At 39.6% G+C, this 20,321-nt stretch overlaps 1 protein-coding gene across 48 annotated transcripts in view; it reads right to left on the bottom strand.

The window, feature by feature from the left end:
* The window catches only part of DLG2 (discs large MAGUK scaffold protein 2), a 1,822,408-nt gene that overhangs the window by 341,189 nt on the left and 1,460,898 nt on the right, over positions 1-20,321 (bottom strand). For all 48 annotated transcript variants that reach the window (XR_011541520.1, XR_011541519.1, XM_070625668.1 and 45 more), the window contains one exon: positions 178-334. Coding sequence is in view for 46 of the 48 variants with exons in the window: in XM_070625668.1 (XP_070481769.1) it covers positions 178-334 (157 nt within the window). In the remaining 2 variants the exon portion in view is untranslated. The remainder of the gene's footprint in view (positions 1-177; positions 335-20,321) is intronic.

Here is a 20,321-nt window from a genome sequence, read left to right as displayed (position 1 = left end):
AAGCAACAAGCATCAAGCCCCTGAACACCATTTAAACTGTAACATGCACCTGAAGCTGTAATGCTCTCATCCATTTTCCCTTTGTAATTAAGGTGCTTTTGGAGTCACAACTGAAAGTGACTTTTTCTTGAATGGTATCAGACATGGAGGGAATGAAGATTAAGGAGAAATACTCACAGATAAGATCTGGTCTCCTCTCTGGAGTTCCCCACTCAGGTCTGCTGGTCCACCGGCCAGAATGAAGGATACAAAAATACCTTCTCCGTCTTCCCCACCCACGATGTTGAAGCCCAGGCCAGTGGAGCCTTTGTGCAGGACCACCTTCCGGGGCTCCCTGCAGAAACAAGTAGAGAACACAACTCACAGAGTGACCCCCTCATGATTTAGGTTGCTTTTACATTCATTGAGATATATATCAGCAATTTACAATCTATGAAAATGGCTTCCCAAAGTAAGATACATTTGCACATCAAGAAAGATGCTCATATCAGGGCAGATATCTGAGTCCTTCACTATAACAAATGTCAAAATATCATGCAAAGTCTTTCCTTAATTTCAAAACATTTCCTTAAACTAGTCTTACCCCAATTTTCCTTTGTTTAAAACATCTGTTCTTACATTGAACACCACGTTAGTACTCAGGAGGATGGAGTATTCAAAAAGAGAGAGAGAATCTGGGGGACAGAGACTAGATTGAATAGGCCAGACCAAGAAAGATCTTACATGTCAGCCTGTGGGTTTTTTGTTTGTTTGATTGTTTGTTAATTAAAATATACTCTGTGGGCAAAATGGACTCATTGGAAGATTCTGAGGCACCAAGAATATTTAAATGCATGTAGGAAAATTAACAAATGGTCATATATAGGATTGATGGAGAAGGAAGTGCAGATATGATGGGAGGCAGGAAAATCAGTTAGGATGTTGACCAAGTAATCTAGGTTTGAGGAAGTGACAGCCTGAGCAAGGGTGACTGCAGTGATAATGAAAAGAAAGGGCAACATCAGACAGGAAATTTGAAGGGAGAAACAGTGGGTCCAGAGATCGACTCAAGCATTGAAGGATGAGAGGAGGAAGAATGTCTAAGTAACAGGCAAAAGGAGGGAGGGGAATGGAATCCAGGGTCATGAGGATGAACACGATTTTGACAAGCTCAGTTGCAGGAAATGGTGGGACATCCATGTAGACGTGTTTGGAAGCAGTTGGAAACAAAGGATAAGAATTTAGGTCCTCAAAGAGGACTGCAAATGCAGACTTGAGGGTCATCAATAAAAGGATGAGTGATCAAATCTTGAGCCAACAGTTCACTGCATTGTGTAGAGGCCAGAAAATTATGAAATATAGAATTGTAAGGGATCTTAGAAGGCAACTAGCTCACCTTTCTATATCAGTAGTTTTTAAAATGTATTTTGCAAGCCTTAGGTTTGACCAAGGTGTTTTTTGTATCACCCATCCTTTTCTCCCAAATATCTCAGCTCCAATCATTAAAGTTCCTCTTCTATTTTTGTGCTCTTAATAATATAAGAATGACAAAGAGCCATCCAATATATTTTTATACTATTGACTACACCAAGACTCTGTTATTTGCTACCACATTCCCATGCACAAAGAGAAGCATTATATCTATATTTAGCCTTATTATGAGGAAGGCTGTAAAATGCACATCATAGCTTGGACTATATGTAGTATGTTACAAAGCGATGCACTGAGAGGTAACTTGACATAGAGTTCATTCATTTTATTCTACAAATACTTTGCAAGCACCTACTATGCCAGGAACCATTCCAGGTTCCCAGAAAGTTTGTAAGCAAAACAAATATCCCTACGATTATGGGGTTATATTGTAATGGAGGTAGACCACTAATAAGGAATAGATATAATAAGTAAATTTGTTATATGGTATGCTAAAAGGCAAAAAATATTTTAGAGAAAAAGAAAAAGGAGAATAGTGTAAGAAAGATTGTGGCAGGGATAGGCCTGGGTAGGATTCATTGAGAAGGTGACATTTGAGGAAAGATCGAAGAGGTGAGGAAACTAGTCATGTGAATATCTAACGAAAGAGCATTCCAGCCATCAGGAACAGCCAACGCAGAGGCCCTAATGCAGGAGGGTGCCTGATGTTGTCAAGGAAGAGCTAGGAAGCAGTGTGGTTGAATGAGTCAACGAGGAAAGGACAATGGTAAAAGATGAAGTAGTCAGTGTAGGAGTTTTCTATTGGTGAGTAACAAATTACCACAAACTTAGTGGCTTAAAACAACACCAGTTCTGTAGGTCAGAAGTCTGGGTGGGCTTGTCTAGGTTGTCTGGCTAGGATTTCATAAGGTTGAAATCAAGGTATTAGCCAGGCTGAGCTTTATTGGGATGCTCTGGGGAAAAATCTGCTTCCAGATTCATTTAGGTTGTTTGCAGAATTCAGTTTCTTGTGGTTGTAGGACTGTATTAGTCAGAGTTTTACAGAGAAACAGAACCAATAGGATATATAATTTTATTATAAGGAATTGGCTCATGCAGTCACGGATGCTGAGAAATCCTGGGATCTATAGCTGGCAAGCTGGAGACCCAGGGGAGCTGATGGTGTAAGTTCCAGTCTGAGTCTGAGTCTGAAGTCAGAAGACCAATGTCCCAGCTCAAAGATAGTCAGAAAGAGAGAGCAAATTCTTCCTTTCTCTGCCTTTTTGTTCTATTCAGGCCTTCAATGAATTGGATGGGGCTACCCATACCAGAGAGGGCAATCTGCTTTACTCAGTATGTATACTGATTCAAATGTTAATCTCATCCAGAAACACCCTCACAGACACACCTAGAATAATGTTTAACCAAATATCTGGGAACCCCTGGCCCAGTCAAGTTGACATATAAAACTAATCATCACAAAGACTGAGGTCCCTGTTTCCTTGCTGGCTGTCAAGCTGGGAGCCTTTCTCAGCTTCTAGAGGCCTCCCGTATTTCTTGCCGTGTGGCCCTCTCTACCTTCAAGCCAGAAATGCTACATTAAATCCTTTTCACATTTGGATTCTCTCTGGCTTGCTCTTCTGCAACTAGATGGATATAACTTCCTGCATTTCAAAGGTCAGGTTAGGCCCATCTAGTTAGTTCCTTATCTTAAGATCAACTGATTAGCAATCTTAATTACATTCGCAAAATCCCTTTTCCATGTAAGGTAATTTAACTGTGGGAAGAATAAAGGAGGTGGAGATCATGGGGCCATCTTTTTTTGCCTACTATAGGCAGAGAGGCAACAAGGGACAATCCTGAAGGGCCTTGTAGACCATTTTAAAACTCAGATTTTTACTCTCAGAAAAATAGGGAGCTACTGAGAAGAATTATTTGATCTGATTTACATTTACAAATGATTACTTTGGCATAAAATAGATTGAAGAGGCAAAGATTGAAGAAGTGAAATCATCCAGGTGACTATTGCTATATTCAGGCAAAATATAACAGTGCTTTGTACCAGAGTGGTATGAGAGAAAGTGGTGAGCAGTGGATACATTTCCAGTCTATTTTCTCTTTCTGTTCAGATTAATTCCTGTTTTTCTATCTTCAGATTCATTGATTCTTTCTTCTGTCATATTTATTCTGCTATTGAGCCCATCCAGTGAGTTTTTTATTTTGGTTATTGTATCTTAAATCTTTAACATTCTATTTGGTTCTTCTTTATATCTTCTATTCCTTTGCTGAGACTTCCATTTTTTTTTTCTCATTTATTTCGAATGTGTTTGTAATTGCTCATTGGAGCATGATGGCCATTTAAAATCCTTGTCAGATAATTACAATGTCTGTGTTATCTCAGTGTTGGTATCTGTTGACTGTCTTTTCTCATTCAAGTTGAGATTTTCTGGTTCTTAGTATGAGAAGCGATTTTTTATTGTATACTGGACATTTTAGGTGTTATGTTGTGAGACACTGGATCTTATCTAAGATTACAATTTTCTGCAGGTAGCAGATTGGTTTAAGCATAGTGTGCAAATCCAAGTGAGATGGATATTTAGCTCCCTACTTGGCCCTGGTGACAGCAGGGAGGAGAGAAAGTCAGGTACCAACTAGTATTCTACTTATTTTACCTCATTGCCACTGGGGGTAGGGTTGAAGCTCAGTTCCTTTTGGGCTACTGACACCAATGAGGGAGAAAAAATGGGGTGCTGACTAGCACCACCTTGAATCACCTCATTTTGCCTCCTTGCCTCTTGGTGGGGCTAGAAGTTCAGCACCCCACTGGGCCCCATTGACACTACCCTGGCAGGTAAAGTGGTTTGCCAACTAGCACTACTTCCCTCTTCCTTCTACCTCATCGCCACTGTCTGGGGGTGGAAGTTCAGCTCCAGCTGGTCCCTGCCAATACCAGGAGTAGGGGAATGGAATCCTAACTAGCACCATTTCATTACTACTTGTTGCTGCTGGGTAAGGTGCAAGTTCAGCTCCCCATTGGAAAGTGGAGTGTCAATGAGCACCATTTCATACCACTTTGTTCTGCCTCTTTGCTGCCAGATGGGGGTCGAAGTTCAGCTTTTGTTTGGCCCACTGACACCAGCCCAATGGGAGAAGTGGAGGGCCATCTCATTATTGCCTCTCCCGGCTGTCTCTGATGGGGCCAGAAGTTTAGCTATCTGCATAGTCCACCGGTACTGTAAGGGTGAGGGGACAGTTTTTCCTTTAATGTTTGGCTAGGGTAGGGCCAGTATTATCAAAAGGTTCCTTGTTCTATCAGTTTACCCTTTACCCGGCCCTTTGGTTATAGGGAGCAGGCTTTTCTTGAGGCTTTTTTTGTCTGTGCCTGCTGTCAGTTCCGGGGGGTAGGTTTCTCCAGGGCCACATCCAGAATGTTTGGTAAAAAGAAGAAAAATCCAGGGAGCTCACAGCAGTGTTATTCCTCTCCAAGCCAGTCTGACTTCTTTCCAACTTTTAGAGTCATCTTATGCTTATTTGTTTTATTGCACCTAAAGTTGTTTTTGTTTTTTAATAAGAGTTAGAATTAGAGAGGAATGGGGTACTCTATTTTGGTGGAAGTCCAGGTGCTGGATACATTTTGAATGTAGGGGCCAACAGGATTTTGATGGAAAAGTCATCATAGAAATATCCTTCTTTCCTCAGTATAAACACACACACCCTTAGTGGGTTCAATGACATTCTAGTTATACAGAGTAAACAGGGATGGAGGGAAGGGGGCTACTATGACTCTGTTTGTGTATGTGCTAGATATTGTGCTTGATGCTTTCTGTGCATCATTCCATTTATTCTTCAAAACAATCCAATGAAGGATGTATACTGATGTCTGTAACTACTTTGAAACTGATCCACAAAGGAAGATGGATTGGCCATTGGTTAGATGGATAGGAATGCTGTAGAGCAAGTGTAGCAAAACATTAAAAACGGAATCTAGTGGAAAAAAGTGAACTGTAAAATTCTTTAAATTTCTTTATATTTGAAAACTTTTATAACAAAATATTGAGAAAAATAAACAGCCTGATGAAGAAATTATTGACAACTTTTTAGCTTAGTGAAATGAGACTGCTTGCCCAAGTTTTCACCAAGTTTAGTAAGTAGCAAAGGCAGGATTAAGACACAGGTTTTCTAACTCAAAATCCCAGAGTCTAGAGTATGATATATTCCAGAGATTGAAAATCAGGAAGCTGAAGGCTTAATTTGACTCACAGTGTTTATAAATTTTTGGATTAGTTGATCATGTTTACAATTAGGATATTTTGCATAAAATATGGAATTGTGGCTTTACATGAAAATCAGACATTCTATGAACACTAGCTCTTAATCCAGTTGCACAGCAACAGTTGGCTAGAGCTTGGCCCTCTTCAGATGGGGCATTCATTCTCCAATTGGCTACAGTCTCACCTCTCCCTCATGTTCTCAGACAAAAAATGCTACCAGCTGCATCATATTTGCACTTCTGGAAAAGTTAAGGGGAAAGTCAAATATTTCTCCTACTCATGGTTCTATCAAAAACGGAAAATGAAAGCTTTATGGAGGGAGCCTGGTATTTTACTAGAAAAATGGGAGAGAACATGATTCCTTTGGAAGTAAGGATTATCCTTACATGTTTAATTTGCAAAGTGACTCTCTACAGAAAGAATACAGATTTAAAAGATAATTATGAAACATCATTCCCATTAGTTAACTATGTTACCCATCTGGAGACATTTTGTTAGTGACCCCTGCACATAAAACACATAGTTCTTTTTTGGTGAGGAAGGTTTCCCCTGACCTAACATCTGCTGCCAATCTTCCCTTTTTTTCTTTTCCTCCCCAGAGCCCCAGTATACAGTTGTATATCCTAGTTGTAAGTCGTTCTAGTTCTTCTATGTGGGACACCACCACAGCATGTCTTGATGAGCCATGTGTAGGTCTGTGTCCCAGATCTGAATCAGTGAAACCTGGGCCACCTAAGCAGAGCATGTGAACTTAACTACTTGGCCATGGGGCTGGCCCCCACATAGTTCTTGAGTGACAATAGTTTTTATTTATTTTATATGGACAAATCTTTTAAACCAAATTACGTGTAATTTTCTCAACTTGTGAGATTTAAATGTGTTTTTAAAATTAGAATCTCAGAATAAATAAATAGAAATTTCGAATAAAAATAGAATGTCTTTTTAAAAATAGAATCACAGTGAATTATGATGCTTATTTTAATAGTGGGGAGTAATGACAAGAAAATAAATCTGTAAAACTGTATGCAAATAAAATGTCCTAAGCACACTCCAAATGATTTACTTTATTCTAATTTAAACTTCTGACATTAAACTGCAGATTTTGAAGTATTTCCCTGTATATTTTTCCTGTTAGAGGATCAAAACCTTGTGAAGAATTAGAAGTTCTATGTTAGTGATATTTAAATAAGTCAACTTGTTTAAGCTAGTTGAGCCTAGACGACAGCTTAGGTTCACACAGCTGGTAAACATCAGAGTTAGCCTCTTCTTTTTTAAGACAATTTTTTAAAAGCAGTTTTAGGTTCATAGCAAAATTGAGGGGAAGGTACAGACACTGTCCATATACCTCTTGCCCCCAAACATGCATCACCTCCCTCACTATCAACATCCCCCACCAGAGTGGTACATTTGTTACAATTGATGAATCTATATGGACACATCATTATGACCCCAAGTCCACAGTTTACATTAGCGTTCACTCTTGGTGTTGTACATGGTATGGGTTTGCATAAATGTAGAATGACATGTTCCATCATTATAGTATCATACAGAGTAATTCCACGGCCCTAAAAATCCCCTGTGCTCCACCTATTCATCCCCCTCTCCATACAACCCTTGGCAACAGTGATCTTTGTACTGTCTTCACAGTTTTTCCTTTTCCAGAATGTCATATAGTTGGAATCATACAGTATGTAGCCTTTTCAGACTGGCATCTTTCACTTAGTATATGCATTTAAGATTCTTCCGTGTGTGTTCATGGCTTAATAGCTCATCTCTTTTTAGAATAATATTGCTGAATAATATTCTATGGTCTGGATGTACCACAGTTTATTTACCCATTCACCTACTGAAGGACATCTTGGTTGCTTCCAAGTTTTGGCAATTATGAGTAAAGCTGGTATAAACATCCATATGTGGGTTTTCATGCGGACATAAATTTTCAATTCATTTGGGTAAATACTAGAAGCATGATTGCTGAATCATATAGTAAGAGTAGTATGTTTAGTTTTGTGAGAAATTGCTAAACTGTCTTCCAAAGTGGTTCTGCCATTCTGCATTCCCTCCAGCAATGAATGAGAGTTCCTCATCAGCATTTGGTGTGGACAATGTTCTAGATTTTTGCCATTCTAATAGATGTGTAGTGGTATCTCGTTGTTGTTTGACAGAGCTAGTGTCTTTGCTACAAGTTAAGTGTTTTGTCCATTGAAAGGAAAAAGAGCTCAAACAATGAAAAATTTAAAAACTAAACTAAAATATACTTTCAATAAGCCAGAGGAGGACCTGAATTTAAAAAGGGATCACAATAGATTTACAGAACATAGTTTCCAGAATTTTTGACACTCAAAGACTCACTTTGCCCTTTGTTTCTATCATCTGAACCGTAAACTTCAATACTTCATCCTATGTAGCCTTTCACTCTTCTCTCTCTCAGGGTCATGGTATCCACCCCAACCTGTTTGTCCCCTCTACTTCAGGCCAAGACTCCTAAGACAGCCTCCTAATTTGAAGATTCCTTGATTCTGGTTTCAAAGTTCCAAACATACATTCGCCACTAAATTGTAAATGTGATTCTTTTAATTCCCTGCTTAAACGGCTCCAGCCATCCTATGCTCCAGTCTTATCAAACTCCTTGTGTGTCCCTGAGTTTGACATGTTGCTTCAAACCTCCATTCCTTGGCTCAGGCAATCATAAAGCTCAGTTCCAGTGCTACTTCTCTGACCTCCAGGTACAGCTGATCACTTGCTCCTTGGGTCCACACTGTGTCTTAAACACATAACTCTATTGTAGCACTGATCACATTGTCCAATGACTGTTCACTCATATATCCTTCTCCCTCAATAGACTGGGAACTCCAGGAGTCCAGACACCAGCACTTCTGCAGAAGGAGCAAGATGACTGACAAGCAAGAACTCAGGAAATAGTTACTGAATGAATGAATAAACTCCCACAGTAATTTAGACCATACTTTACCTTCTACTTCATATTATAATTATTTATACAAATGTCTTTCCTTTTTGCTAGATTTTAATCAGGGATGGCAAAGTCTGATGTCCAGAGGGATAGGGCAGACAACATAAATGAGTGAAGCAGGCTGAATAGGCATTGTAACCAATTGGGGAATACATTTCATCTAACGGGCTGCTTTTGCTCAATGCTGGGTAATTATTCCAAGCAGGACCACCAACTAGTATTGCCCGATTCTCTAATTTCTAAAGAAAAGTGAAGAATCTAGATTTTTATGTGAATTTTCTAGAACTTTAATTGGTAATGATAAAAAAAAATCAAAAATATGGTTCAAGTCAAACATGTCTCTGTTGTAGATCCAGCTGTGGGCTGCCAGAGAGATTCTGTACTGTTCACAGTTTGATGTCACATTTGATATCTGTTTCATGTTTGTCTCCTCCATGGTGCTCAGTGTGGCACTTGCTCATGGTAATTCTCAGTAACTTTAAGTTGATTTAACATTCCACACTCAGCCCCATCTCTGTCTTTCTCTTTTCAAGTTCTCTCACCTGGAGATTCTTTCTTTTATCTTATCTTTTCCATTTTGTCTCATTTTTTTCCTTTTATAATAGACCTGCTCAAGGTCCACCTTCTTCATGATGGCCCATTCCCAAACATTTTGAGCCACAGGTCCCACCTCTGCAAGTTTATTGCCTAGGCCAGTAACTTTGGGTCTGATGAATACAAGGCCCTGCACTTCCATGAACTGTCTCATGTGTGAGGGCATCATGGCCTCCTGAGCGATTATAATTTCTTGAAGGTGTGGTGTCATGGTTTATATTTCTAGTTATCCCTAATACACATAGAAGAGTGCTCAATAAACACCTGACGATTGAATAAATGAGGACACACCATCAATTTATAAAAAACTGTAATATTTTTCATACTGAAATGATTTGGGCTCCAATTTACTGTGTCATTAATCATCTAGAATTTAGATGTTATAGGGGCCAATTACTAGTCATTATTATACATCATAATACATGGACAGCGAGATGAAATTCTAACTCTTGTTCCTCATTCAGGACTGAGCTCAGGGATCATGATCTTCTGGAAGCCGTCCCTGGTGTTCTCCTCAATGTCCTCATTCCAGGCTGGGCTGGATGCCTCCCCTAGCATTCTCTCCTTGAATCTATCATAATGCTTATTACATTGGGTTGGGTTACTCATCTGCTTCTCCAGCTAGAGTGACCAACTTGACAGTAGAGACCATGCCATTTGCTTTTTGTCTCTAGTACCTGGCACATATAGGTGCTCACATTCTACTAATTTCAATTTTCATATTAGAGTTTAAGTACGGAACCTATAGAAGATAGAGACTAGTTACTCATCATGTCAGTAGTTTCTAAAAATTATCTCTCCACTTAAAAACATATATTTTATTCATCCATCCAATCTTTCAATAAACAAACATCTACAGAAAACCTACTTTGTGGCCCTGTGACTACAAAGATTAGAGAGCCTGGAGTGGGAGAAGCCACCTCTAAACAGTTATAAAAGCCCAGGAACAGGACAAGTGCTAGGCCAGAAACATAAGCACAAAAAGCTAAAGTAGCCAAGAACAAAGAGTGAGCAGTCTTCTATAAAGATTTTGTTTTTTTTATCATCAGCTGGATGAAATATGTTACATTTATTTACGCAGTTTTATTTTTGTTTTAATGTGATGTAAAAAGGCTTTATAATTATAAAACCTTTGGAGGCTGGACAATTGGAGAGACGTCGGCCTGATGTGTTCCCAGCTGTTGTAGATCAGCAGCAGTAGAACCTTGTTTAGCTAGAGTCTCAGAGGATGCTCTAAGCCAGCTGGGATGTTTTCAGGAAAAGGCAGCAGGGTGCTATGGGTTAATTTTTTCTCCTTAAACCAAATGGCTTAAGAGAGTTCAGGATTCAAAAAGGGAAGTGACTGTTTAAACCTGAAGGCCTTCTCAAGGCCATTAGTGTGATATTCCTTGAGCTCTGAACCTTTGAAATCTGTGGTCATTCTAGACAAGCCCCGAAACTTCCACAGTGAAAGACTGTGTGGTGTAATAGGAAGTAAGCTATGAAATGTTTCCAGTCACCTTTCTAAAATACATACCTGACCATATTACTATCTTGCTCAAAAGCCTTCCAGGGATATGTATGCCCTCAGGATAAAGTCTAAACTTCTAAGCATGGTATTCAAGGCTCCCCATCATTTGATCTTCACTTACCCCTCCAATGCTTAAACTCACTGTGCTCCCTTGCACCCTATGTTCCAGCCATACAAGGTTGCCAACCACACCTCCTCATACCAGGTTGCTCCATGTCTCATTGTTTTTGCCCAAGCTGTTCTCTTTGGCTAGAATGATGCCCTCCTCTGCTGTTCTCATCTATCTAATGAATTTCTATTTCTACCTGGCCTTCAAGACTGAGGACAAGTGCTGTCTCTTTCTCTCTGCTGCCCTATCCACCCTTGTCCCTAGATGAACTGACCACTTCTCCTTTGTGGAAGCCACATTGTCTTTTCATTGATCATACCACTATCATTGCCTTGGCTCTTCTGAAGTTACCTTGTTTCTTTGTCTATCTATTATGTGAATCTGTATGGTCCTGAAGGATAAAGACCATGGTTTATTTGTTTTTGTTATTTTGGGAATTAGCACAAGGTGAGCCTATGAGACACATACAGACAACCACAGACACACACAAATATACTGCATGAATAAAGAAAAAACAAATGAGGAGTTGGAAGAAATGATATTAAATTCTAGTTCCACCTCTCCAGGGATTCGTGAGAACCCAGGCATGCCCTCTGTGGGGCTGGTTCCTTGCTTGAGTAATAACTTGGCAGGGAATAACGTTTGCCTCATGGATGAGTGATAAAATCCAGATTTGACAATGAACTAAAAACATCTCTAAAGAGAAAAGTATTAAAGAAAAGTATACACTGAGATTCTATTTCCAGCCATTTGGCAGATTAGGTGTCCTGAAAACCCTTCTCATTATAAAGCAGCTGAAAATTCTGAATAGAATACTTCGAAAATACTTTTAAATGACTGGCTAAGCTTGCAAGTAAGTAAGAGAAATCCTCAGAGATAGAAAATGAAGTGAGAATATGAGTTCAGAGAAGAAAACAAGTACGGAGACTAGCAGTGGACTGAAGAGCTTCTGCATGTTCCCCGAGAGCTAGTAGTCCAGTGTCCAGAGGTGATGGCTACATGGAGAATAGGATTGTGTGGGCCCAGAGGTGGGGTTTAGATCAGAGACCCTGGCACAAAATCAGGATCCTGAAAGGCTACACCCTAAACAAAAGGATAAATTACAAAGGATTTGCCCCTCAACGATGTCAAGGATACATATCTGACCTGACCTTGGTTCAAAGAAGAGCGGGCTTTTTTCTTCAAGGCATGTTAATTAAGGGATGTTTGAATGTGGAAGAAGTTATCCTTTAGGTACGGAATTTATAAAACTGAATAAATTGGTAGAAGAAAAGAGGGAGAGTCTTCCTGGGTGCTAAGTGAAAGAACTTGGCAATGTAGCTCCAGCATTATGAGGGGAAGCACTCTCCAGCTCCAGCTCTAGGTTGCTGATATGAAAGTGATGGTTGGTTGGGGTAACCCCCAAGATGGGTTCATTTGGCCATCCTATCTCAATGACAGCAGCCGTGGGTGTCATCTGGCTGGCTGACTTCCCCCTCTCAAAGTCCAGGCTCATCAAGCCACACGCTCATTAAAATACGGTTTTCCATAGTGCCTTTCCTAATGGGAATGAATGTGCTAATTAGAATGTGCTAACACATTCTGGTATCTTGAGCAGATATATTTCCTATTGTAAATTAATAACTTGGCATTGCAGCAAATAAGCTTGATCACCCCTGGATACACTGACAAAAATTGAGTTTCAGAGCATGTAGGTCTAAGGCCCAGATCCAGTACCATGATAACCCAATAAGGGACTGTTACGCTCTGAGGTGATACATAAAGAGCCAGCTAGTCTCCCTGAGCCCCCTCTTCTTTATTTCTCTACAAACGTAATTGTATTCACGTAAGCTCTATTGTCAAGAAAAAAGAGCGATAGGAGATCAAAGAGACTTCAGCAGGGTGGGAAGATGTGTAGAAGTGTGAAGGGGGCATAGTAAAGGTGGCCGCTTGGAGGTCAACCACAGAAGGCTTCAAAGCTGCTGGTTGATTATGACTGATGTCTTTTACCTAAATGACCTAGCTCCTCAGAAGACTGTAGTGCAGTGCATACCTCATATTCAAATAATTAGCTTAGTCAAATAATCAGTCAAGCAGATTATTGGACATCCTATAGATACTCAAAGATAAAGGGGTATTGTTGAACTGCTGTTATGAGGGCATGATGTTAAGATAAGACACAAGAAATCTGGCATTACAGAGGAGGATCTATGCTCTAGACATGATACAGAGTAGGCTGACTTCAGCAAAATAGTCACCACACAGATATTGAGTATATACTAAATACACTGTGGTTGGTACTGTGCGAGATAAATAGAACTCAGATGGAAATAGTATGGTATACTGCGATATTGGGAGAGACTATAGCCATTGGAGCTAGAAACATCTAGGCTTGAAGATAGTCTTATCAATTAATAGCTGAGTAATCTTGGTGGAGTTTTTTTTTTTTTTTTTTTTTTAAAGATTTTATTTTTTTCCTTTTTCTCCCCAAAGCCCCCCGGCACATAGTTGTATATTCTTCGTTGTGGGTCCTTCTAGTTGTGGCATGTGGGATGCTGCCTCAGCGTGGTTTGATGAGCAGTGCCATGTCCGTGCCCAGGATTCGAACCAACGAAACACTGGGCCGCCTGCAGCGGAGCGTGCGAACTTAACCACTCGGCCACGGGGCCAGCCCCTCTTGGTGGAGTTTTTGACGTCTAATTTTTTTCAGCTGTAAATTGTGAACAATCATATCTATTTTATGGCATTGTGAGGATGAATTGAAATAATATATAAATAGGATCACACAGCAAGTGCTCAGCAAATGCTAACTCACCTATTTTTACCTTTAGGGAGTTACAACCTTTGAAAAACAAATAGACATAAATAAAGTAATAAATCAACAATGCAAGGACACATATGTTAAGTACCAAATGAATGTTGTAGATAATGAGAAATCTCCGCATTAAAGAAAAAAGATTAAGTCACAGAGCAGATAGAATCTGAGCTAGACCTTGATGGATGGGTAGAAACTAGTCAAGTGGAAAGAAAAGTAGATGGTATTTCAGTAGATGGCAAGAGTCCAGGGCCAGAGGGGAGCATATGCAAAATGTGCTTGGAGAACAGGGAGTAGAATGGAATGCAAGGTCTGTGTCAAGGAAAACTAGAAGACTGAGGCGGATTGAGAAGGAACATGGATGCCAAGCTAAGGAATTCAGACTTTATACTTGGATAATGCAAAGGCAGTGAGTGTTTCTGCCTCCAGGGGAGAGACTCCATGCAAGTAGTAACTTCTGTTTGTAAGCCTAAAGTGTTTATGTCATGTTGTGCTGTTTCTATAACCTCCCAAGTTTGACTGCGAGGAGCTTAATTAAACATTCTAAAGGTCTCTAAAGACACCCCTGCTGCAAAGCAAAGGGCTTTGGTTGAGGCTATAACATACAGCCTTGGGTTTAACTGCCAACATCTAGTCTGCATCCTTTGTAAAACTCTCTTAGCTCTCTTCTCTGGAGAAAATCTTGGAATTAGTTACACATCTGAGATTATACATAATATCTTTGGTAAAATGAATCTAGCAAATTAAATAATTTTCTTCCCACAAACATAAATCAACTACAGATTAGTATCAATCTAATTTTGCTTAGTTTAATTTAAAAATATTTAGAGTTTTTGCTAATTCACATATCAAATATGATATCTAATAATCATGTTTCATCTCAATTTGCTTTTTTCTAAATTTCTCAAAAGGACAAATAAGGAAATAGTTAAATCTTGCTCTTTTCTTAATCATACCTTCCAATCATCATCTCATTTCCAAAGCAAAAGAAAATAGATTATACCTCTTGTTTTCCTTTATTTCATAATATTTGGGCTGAAAACTTCCCTATTAAGTTATATATACTATCCATAATGACAGGTATTTGCTTCTGCTTCCTGTTGCATTTTGAATTTTTAAAGATCAGTTAATTATAAAAGGAATAATTTTAGCAATCTTGTTAAATAAGACTATAACCATTGTACAGAGCTATTTTTTATATTTGCATCATTTGTCCTCAGGCTTTCGTGATGGGTGAAATATTGTTTGAGAACATTATAAAAACTGCAAAACTAATATTTGATAATAGGATTAGAGAAAAAAAGAACCTTTGCATATTCTACCTAAAGGCAGAACATATTTTATGAAAGATTTTTTGAATTGTCTTTTGAGCTAGAGCTCTATGGTATTAGGAAATTCCAATTAATTACTAAACGCTCAAACTCTCTGCAATTAGTGTGATATGGGGAAACGGTTTGAATTAATTAAACTAAAAATCTTTGGGTTCAAGTTTTACAGGTCATCCCTTAACTCTAATTTGGATACATCTATATTATTGTAGGAAAATTTTAGACTGAAACCTGTTTCCTAGTCCTCCAACATTAACCCTTGGGTGTCCTTGAAAACACAATCTCTGAACAACAGATTCCACATTTCATGATAGAGGGAGTAGTGGGGACAGCAAATCAGAATTGCTACAATCCCTTCCAACTCTAGCATGACTTATATTTGCTTAATAAAAACCAGAACTGGGAGTTTCCCACTCCTAAAATTCCATTTGATTATTCAATGTATATATTCACTAGTCACCTTGAGGAGAGTTGAGAGGATAAGAATGGTCCCATTTTTATTTACTCTTCAATTGATCTCTCTTCAGCTTATGACACTGTAACTGTAGATCAACACAGGAGATCAACACTGCCAATAGAACTTTTGATGATGATGGGAATGTTCTGTTTATGTTGTCCTATATAGTAGCCCTTAGCCACATGTGTTATTAAGCACTTGAAATGTGGCTTGCGTGACTGAGAAACTTAAATTTTATTTTCTTTGATTCTAATTAATTTATATTTAAATAGTCACATGTCGGGCCAGCCTCAGTGGTTAAGTTCGGCGTGCTCCACTTTGGCAGCCTGGGTTCGGTTCCTGGGCGTGGACGTATGCCACTGTCTATTAGTGGCTACGCTGTGTTGGTGGCTCACACACAAAAGAGGAAGATTGGCAGTGGATGTTAGCTCAGGGCAAATCTTCCTCAGCAATAAAAAAATTAAATAATCACATGTGTTTAGTGGCTACTGTAGTAGACAGCAAAGTTCTTGAATCTCTTTCTCTCTTGTCAAAGAGAACTCATTTTTGGTTTTTCTCTTACCTCTCTGTTTGTTACTTTTTAGTCTCTTGAAGAGCCCCTCTTATCTGCTTGTTGTTCATAAATGGTGTTTCCAAAAATTGTATCCCTGGCTGCCTTTTCCTCTCACTCCTATCCTCTAGCTCTTCCTTGCAGAGCAACTATTCTTCCTTTAGGACTCAATTTAAATGGTACTGTTTGACCACTCCATCCAAACTAGTCCCACACCCTACTATTTTCTATCACAGCCCACTATATGTCTTCCTCATGATACTTATCTCACAATGAAATCATTTTGTTTGTTTGTTGCCTGTCTCCCACTAGAATGTACTCTCTATGAGAGCAGCAACACCTGTGCCCCTAGCACCTAGCATAGTGCCTGGCACATATTAGAGTCTTGATATTTGTTGAATGAATTAATAAATGGGTGGTCTTATCCTTTCTCTTATGGATGATTCACTAATCCGTATCTCCAAACTTCTTTTTAACTGTCTAAGAATGAATTCATTATCTTCCTCAGATTTTTTTTTTCTTTTATTCCTTATCTTGGTTAACACTTCTGCCCAATCTTGCCATCAGAAACTTCTGTGTTGCCTCTCTGCCGTTCATCTACCACTTCTAATCATCCAACAAGTGCAGTCAGTTTTACCTCAGAAATGCCTCTCAAGTCATCCTTGCATTGTTGCTTGGTTCAGGCCTGAAGAATCTCATACCTAGAACTTTCAGGGATTCCTACCTAGGCTCCTCCTAATAGTCGCTCACCTCTGCCCTTTCTTCTTCATACTGCTGTCAGAGAAATTTTCTTTCTTTCCCCTTTTTTTTTTTCTTGAGGAAGATTAGCCCTGAGATAACATCTGTGTGGATCTTCCTCCACAGCGTAGCTGACGTTTGGTGTAGGTCTGTGCCCAGGATCTGAACCCATGACCCAGGCTGCCAAAGTGGAATGTGCTGAACTTAACCACTACGCCACAGGGCTGGCCCCCAAGAAATTTTCTTGAAAAACAAATACAATCATTTCAATACCTTTCTTTAAAGCTCTCATTGCTTCTCCATTGCCTGAGGGATAAAATCCTGCTAGTTTCTTTTGCATGACATGTGAAGCCTTCATGATTTGGGCTCCACAGACTCTTTCAACCTCAACTGTCCAGGTTCCTTATGGTCCATACTCTCCTATCACATAGAACTTCTTGTGTGGCCCCGAAGGCCAGGCCATTCTGTGCCTTTTCATTGTCTCCCTCTGGAATGCGCATCCCAACTGAATGGCGTATCCTTCAGCAACTCTCCCAGGACATTTAGCCATCTTCTGGGTGGTAGTCCCAGAGCATTTTGTTTTGGGGGCACCACAGCATTCTCCAGTTTAAAAAATATATTATATATCTGACTTCTCCACCAATGGAAATTCTTTAAGCACAAGAAATAAATCTTATTCAACTCTCTGAAGAATGATTTATTTCTCTGAAGTGGTTGAGAGCTTGGCTTTGGCTTCAGACATATACCTAAATTTGAAACCCAGATTTCCATTTATTAGCTATGAAATCTGTCAATTTATCTCATGTTGCTGAGATTCAGTTTTCTCATACTTAAAATGGGAATAATGTGGTCCTTACATCACGTGGCTTTTGTAAGTATTAAATGGGATAATGAATGTAAATGCCTGGACCATTCTAACAAAGAAGTTGTTGGTAGCTCTTAATTTTCACTCAACAAGTATTTATTGAGCACGCACTATTTTCAGAGTACTATGATATAGATGAAGATTATTACGACATAGACCTGGTCCTCATAGAATTTATAATCTAGTGGAGGAAATAAGACAAATATATAAAATGCTAATATGATACAAATATAATAGGTAATAACAGAGATACATAAAATGTGCTATGAGGGTCTCAAATGGAGATGAATTATTTCTGGATGGGATCTAAGGAAGGTTTAATGAAGGAGATTACATTCAAACCACACATGAAAATATGGCCAGAATTACATCACTCAGCGTGATGGGTGCCAATTTTATGGGGTCTGATGGTTTTACAATTTGGGGGCCCTTCTTTAAAAAAAGAATATAATATTCCATGTATAACATTATATTCCTGGGGCCGGCCCGGTGGTGCAGCGGTTAAGTTCGCACATTCTGCTTCAGCGGCCTGGGGTTCAGTGGTTCGGATCCCGGGTGTGGACCCAGGCACCACTTGTCAAGCCATGCTGTGGCAAGCATCCCACTTATAAAGTAGAGAAAGATGGGCATGGATGTTGGCTCAGGGCCAGTCTTCCTTAGCAGAAAGAGGAGGATTGGTGCAGATGTTAGCTCAGGGCTAATCTTCCACAAAGAAAAAAAAAAAAGGAGAAACATTATACTCCTTGTGTTTCTTATTTACCCAGAGTGCTAGTGCCTGACATCTAAAAAGCATTTAAAAAATATGAGCTCCCTTTCCCCTGGCCTCTGTGTCCTCAGTAGCCAGCAAAAGCCTGGCACAGGAGCTCAAAGTGGCCCATGCAGTTGAGGGGCCCTAGAGTTTCAAGGTAAATTTACTTCTGGTGTTGTACTTGGTGCTGGAAATATAATTATGAACACAGCTAAGTTCCCGACTTCATGGAGCTCTCATCTTGGTGGGACGGGGAAGTATGTAAAAATAACTAACTTTAATAACATTCATCCATCTACCAACATTTGGGATAACTTTTATAACAGGAAGGAAAGCACTCATTTGATAGAGAGATATGAGGATTAGGAGGATGTTTAATGCACAAGGAAAAGCATGAATGAAGGAAGTGAGAGAACACATGGTGTGTGGAGAAAGCAAATATTCTCACTTGACTGAGATGTAGGGTTCTAGCAGGGCTGCAGTGGAGACCTGGAGGCAGAGGCCAGATCTGGAAGATGCTCTTGGATAGGGTAAACAGAGACACAATTCTCAGTTCTCAGGAGAACAGAGCAAAGCATTTGCACATACCTTCATTCGTTTAACAAAAATTTACCCAGTAGCCACTGGGCCAGACAGTGGCTGGACCTTGGACATATAAAGCTACATAAGACACAGTCTCTGTCCCTGAGAGGTTTATACTCTGTGTTGTGGGTTGAACTGTGTCCCCCGAGAAAGACACATTGAAGTCCTAACTGTCAGTACCTCAGAATGTGAAAGAATTTGGAAATAGGGTGACTGCAGATATATTAGTTAAGATGAGGTCATACTGAAGTAGGCTGGGCCCATTCTCCAGGCTGACTAGTCTTCTGATGGGAAGACAGCCATGAGAAGACATAGAGACACACAGGGAAAATACCATGTGAAGAGAGAAGCAAAGATAGGAGTTACGTGTGAGCTGCAAGCCAAGGAACACTCAAGATTGCCAGCAAACCACCAGAAGCTAGGAAGAGGCAAGGAAGGATTCCCCTGTCTCTTCAGGGTAATTTGGAGGGAACATGGCTCTGCCAGCACATTAATTTCAGACTTGTGGCCTCTAGAATTGTGAGACAATAAATTTCTGTTGCTTAAGCCCCCCAGTTTGTGGTAATTTGTTACGGCAGCCCTGTGAAGCTAATACACTCTGGTAGGGCCTACATGAATGAATGCATAGACTGACATGAGCACAACCTGTTTAGGGAGACAAAGGGGTCACTGAGGTTGATCTAATTCCTATGACTGCTGTCACTGTAGAAAATGGATTTGAAGTAAAAGGCTAGTAATATTAGTAAACGGTAGCTAGCACCAGGTGCCTGGGCAGTGAGTGACCTTGGTATTCAAATAGCAAGACTTCCCATAAACCTCATTAACAAATTTCAGAAGTTTCCACATACTTAAGACATCAGTGTAAAAACTACTACAGAAAAACACTGACAAAGCACTAACATAAACACATCATTAATTACTATTTGTGAAACCCATTTTTAAAAATAATATGTAAGGAAATACAAATACCTCATCAATCTTTAGCAGTAGTTGAACCCTTAAAAATTCTTCTCTTAAAAGAAATATTCAGCTGTTCTCTTCTCTGGGGGTGCTGCAGGTGTTGGCTTGTACTAATGTCCCTGTAGCTTTTACCTGCTACAAGTTTTGTTTTCTGCTAATTGCAGAGAAAGAGTTACCTAACAATTAGTTGAGCCCTGATGGATTTTCTGATTCCTTTTTTTTCCTCATCAGGAAAAGAAGTGGAAGATCACTGCTTCACATCCTGGCTTTTCCAACTGAGAAATTTCATTTCTTTTGCTGACCTACTTTTCTGCCGAGACACCTGCCCTTAGAAGTAGAGGTTGGTTCACAACCTTCTTCGGCATGGCATTCCTAACGTTATTCATTAACTAGTTCCTTTACCCATGGTGAAATCTGAAGGCCAACTTTGGACATTGACATTAACACAAAGCGAT

This window comes from Equus przewalskii, chromosome 6 (genome assembly GCF_037783145.1).
Source record: "Equus przewalskii isolate Varuska chromosome 6, EquPr2, whole genome shotgun sequence".
Taxonomy (NCBI): Eukaryota; Metazoa; Chordata; class Mammalia; order Perissodactyla; family Equidae; genus Equus; species Equus przewalskii.
The sequence above is the reverse complement of the archived record's forward strand: the minus strand, read 5'-3'. Positions and strand labels throughout refer to the sequence as shown.